At 49.4% G+C, this 3,697-nt stretch overlaps 1 protein-coding gene across 1 annotated transcript; it reads right to left on the bottom strand.

Moving 5' to 3' along the window:
* Positions 1–554: 554 nt before the first annotated feature.
* On the bottom strand, positions 555–3,165 carry pou4f4 (POU class 4 homeobox 4). Its single transcript, XM_028983968.1, has 2 exons — positions 2,859–3,165; positions 555–2,770 (listed from the first exon to the last, which is right to left on the bottom strand). Exons 1-2 carry the CDS (start codon positions 2,976–2,978, stop codon positions 1,850–1,852), a joined length of 1,041 nt encoding a protein of 346 aa, XP_028839801.1. The 5' UTR covers positions 2,979–3,165; the 3' UTR covers positions 555–1,849.
* Positions 3,166–3,697: the final 532 nt, after the last annotated feature.

Raw genomic sequence — 3,697 nt, forward strand, 5'->3', positions numbered from 1 at the left:
ATTTATTATTCATTAATAACGTCCCGTGCAGGCCTGGTCAACACAACCACGAGGCTCCCGATTTCCATCTATCGGATATTAATTAATAAACCCCAACATGGTCGAGTAGTATTCTGTTATTTAACCCAACCTAACGGAATAGCATAAAATATGCCCGAAATATTAATATCATTCATTGTTGTTCGTTAAGAAGGTTAAATTAATTGTGTAATATTTTACTCCTTTAGGTACATCAGCGCTGAATTCTTTCAAGTATATATAAAAAAATGAATAGATAATTCCCCAAATTATTATTATTATTATCATTATTATGTGAACAAAGTCTCTAGAGAGATTATTATTCTATGATTGTGAGAACCTCGGTGTAAATGGTATATATGTGTGTGTGTGTGTGTGTATCTGTATATCTATGTAATCCTGGGGTTCATGTTGCTGCCAGTGAGAAGAATCGTGAGCAGAGCGTAACGAGGTAAAACGTGCAGGTTTATTTCAGTTTCTGTCGCTTGCACAGACACATTTTAAGCACACCGTCACAAATGAAAGTTTCCGTGAGTTAAAAGAAAAAAAAAAAGTTGCAATAACTTAAATTCAAATAAATATGAGAACAATAAAAACAAATGAAATAAAACGGATATTTATAAATAATCAAAAAAATAACCAGAACAATATCTACAAAGTGCACTGTCCTTTTTTTCGGGAAGACAACATTATTGATTTTTCCCATCCAAAAGAAAATTATAATAAATATAACAACAATAATAATAATGATAGATCATAATATTTCCAGTATTTTGTGAAGACTGAGGGAGTTCTTACAACGCAATTCTTCGAATCGTTTGATTGTCAAAGCATCGTTGCAGTGAAATAAGTCGAGACACACAACATTTAGGCCTACACATCCGTGTGCTATCTAGTTCGATTCGATGAAGAATCTCGTGAAGAAAAATAAAAACGAAAAACTAAAAAAAAAAAAAAAATGTTTTCTTTATTTTTTTCGTTTCGCCACAAGGAGCCAAACGTAACCAAGAACGTGCCACGAGGTGGGTGATGAGGTAGACGCAGTAAAAGTACGCTGTGTGTGTGTGTGTATGTGTGTGCGTGCCCGTGTGTGGATGTCCTCTTATTGCAAATGCATTCGAATGGAGAATCGGAACGACTATAAAACGCGCACACGACGCCCTACGAGTAAACCATGCAATGGATTACAGCACGACCCCCGCAGACCACCCTCTCCGAAACACAGACAGTAACACCAGGCTTTTATTCGTCTTCGGTAGTCTTCAGCACAACGACCGGGTTTCTTTCTTTTTTTTTTTCATTTTCTTGAGTTTTTTTTTTTTTAAGAAAAAAAAAAAGAAAACGACGCACTCTTCACGCACATAGGTGCAAATTATTCACAAGTATTTACACCAATAAATATAAAAAAAGAGTTCATTTGACCTAAGAGAATAATAATTACTTTTCCATTTCCTTGTTTTGTACAGTAATTGCCTTTCGTTCTGGTCATCGGTGTCACGTCCCACGAGCGCTGGATCCACGCGTGGCCCCCTTCGATCCACTCTAAAAAATGCTGGGTTCCATCTTGCAGCCCCATGCGCTGGGTTCTGTGACCTTTTCGAATTAAAATTCCACGTCGGATCTCCCACTCGAACCCGGGCTCGGAACACGGAGGGGCAGCTAAACGCCTCTCTCATTTACACGCAATTACTGCTCCGACAAATACGAATCATGACGCAGGTAACCCAGCATTTTTTAGGCAGCCCTGACCCCTGACCCCCGGGCGCGCGAAAGCCCCGGCTGCGGTTCTCCGAACACGGTCTGGAGTTCGAGTTCGAGTTCCGGTTCGGACCTAGTGCGTCGCCGAGAACTTCATGCGCTTCTGCTTCTGCCGCTGGTTGCAGAACCAGACCCGCACCACGTTCTTTTTCAGGTCCAGCTTCTCGGCGATGGCGGCGATCTTCTCCGACGACGGCCGCGGCTGCACCGCGAAATAAGCCTCCAGCGAGCGCTTCTCCGGCGCCGCGATGGACGTGCGCTTCCTCTTCTTGTCGCCGCCGTTGAAGATCTCCGGCTTGGACATCTTCTCCCGCTGCGCCCTCTCCGCCTCCTCCAGCCACGCTTCCAGGATGGGCTTGAGGGCCACCATGTTGTTGTGGGACAGGGTGAGGGACTCGAAGCGGCATATCGTGCTCTGGCTCAGGCAGCCCACGCCCGGGATCTTGAGGTTCGCCAGGGCCGAGCCCACGTCGGCCTGCGTGACCCCGAGCTTGATCCTGCGCTGCTTGAAGCGCTCCGCGAACGACTCCAGCTCCCGTGGGTCGGGCTCGGAGTCCCCGACCACGGCCAGCGACGCGTGGGCCGCCAGGCCGTGCGGGTGCATGTTCATGGCCTGCGGGTGGTGGTGCTGCATGTGGTTGATGGCGGACATGTGCGAGTGCGGGTGCGCGGCCGTGGAGCACACGTCGCCGCCCGGCATGCCGCCCAGAGAGAGGCCGGGCGTCAGGTGGTCCAGCAGGTCCCCCTCCAGGCCCTGCGTGGGCTGGTGGTGCGGGTGGTGCGGGTGGTGGTGCGAGGTGAGGACCGACGGGTGGTGCAGGTGCGCGGAGGAGGAGGTGGGCGTGCACGTCATGCTGGTCATGGTGGTCATGGTGTGGTAGGTGGCGTCCGGCTTGAACGGGTGCGACTTCTGCGCGACGATGTCCACGGCGGCCAGCGCCTCCGCTCTCTGCAGCAGGGTCTCGTCAAAGCCGGCGAAGATGTTCCCCTGCAGCTGCGGAGAACATCGGTCAACATCTACATCCTCAACATCTAACATGCACGAGTTACCCGACATGCACCGGCAACGAGTTGCAACGTACCGAAGGCGTGGGCAAGCACGCCCGCCGAATGGCCTCGGAGCTCGTGGGCAGGGGCGTGTATTTGGGCTCGTGGAGGATCGGGTGCATGCTGAACGCCTGCTTGCTGTTCATCGACATCATGATGGCAGGAGCGGGATGAAGGCCGTGTCTCGTCCTCTTCGCTCGTCTCTTCGCCGAATCTCCGCTCCGCAAGGTGATCGATAATAATAAACGATCTCTCTCTATTTATTGAACTTTTTGTTGTTTTTTAATCTCTCTCTTTGTAAAATGACAGGCGTGTGTCCCTGTCTGCGAGTCGTCCAGCGGAACTTGGTCTTTGGTGCGGAGGACAGCGCCGCAGGCACCTATAATATAAGTCCGCGCTCGGGGCCACGCCCACACTCTAACTCGGCCCCGCCCACCCGCGCGTCGCCGAGCTCCGCTGGCTCCCTTATTGGGTGACGCGCGCGCGTCCACGCCCCGGTCCCGCCTCTCGTCGGTTGGCTCAGGTCGGAGGGGGCGTGACGATGGGTTCGCCCACCGGGACGCTCTCATTGGTGCAGCGGCTCGGCCATACAAAGGATTGGTCGGTCCGCTTAAAACCACGCCCAAAAAGGCAGACGCCAACACGTAGGCTTTAGGAAAATTACGTACCAGTTATTATTTCAGCAGTTACTTTACATATTTTTATGTATATAGATTTTTATTTTGACTAAAATAACTACAGTTACTCAAAGAAATACAAAAAAAGAGAATTGAATTAAACTGAATGCATTGAAATCCTAGCAATAAAAGACGTTTATGGTTCTGTGCTGGTCCTTCGTTTGACATCCGCGAGAAATGATTCCATGAATTAATCA

The sequence above is a fragment of the Denticeps clupeoides genome, chromosome 6 (genome assembly GCF_900700375.1).
Source record: "Denticeps clupeoides chromosome 6, fDenClu1.1, whole genome shotgun sequence".
NCBI lineage: Eukaryota > Metazoa > Chordata > Actinopteri > Clupeiformes > Denticipitidae > Denticeps > Denticeps clupeoides.

Coding starts and splice junctions, on each gene's coding strand:
- pou4f4 (XM_028983968.1), bottom strand. CDS start 2,978: ATGATGTCGATGAACAGCAAGCAGGCGTTCAGCATGCACCCGATCCTC. Junction 2,771..2,858: donor CGTGCTTGCCCACGCCTTCG/GTACGTTGCAAC, acceptor TGTTCTCCGCAG/CTGCAGGGGAACATCTTCGC.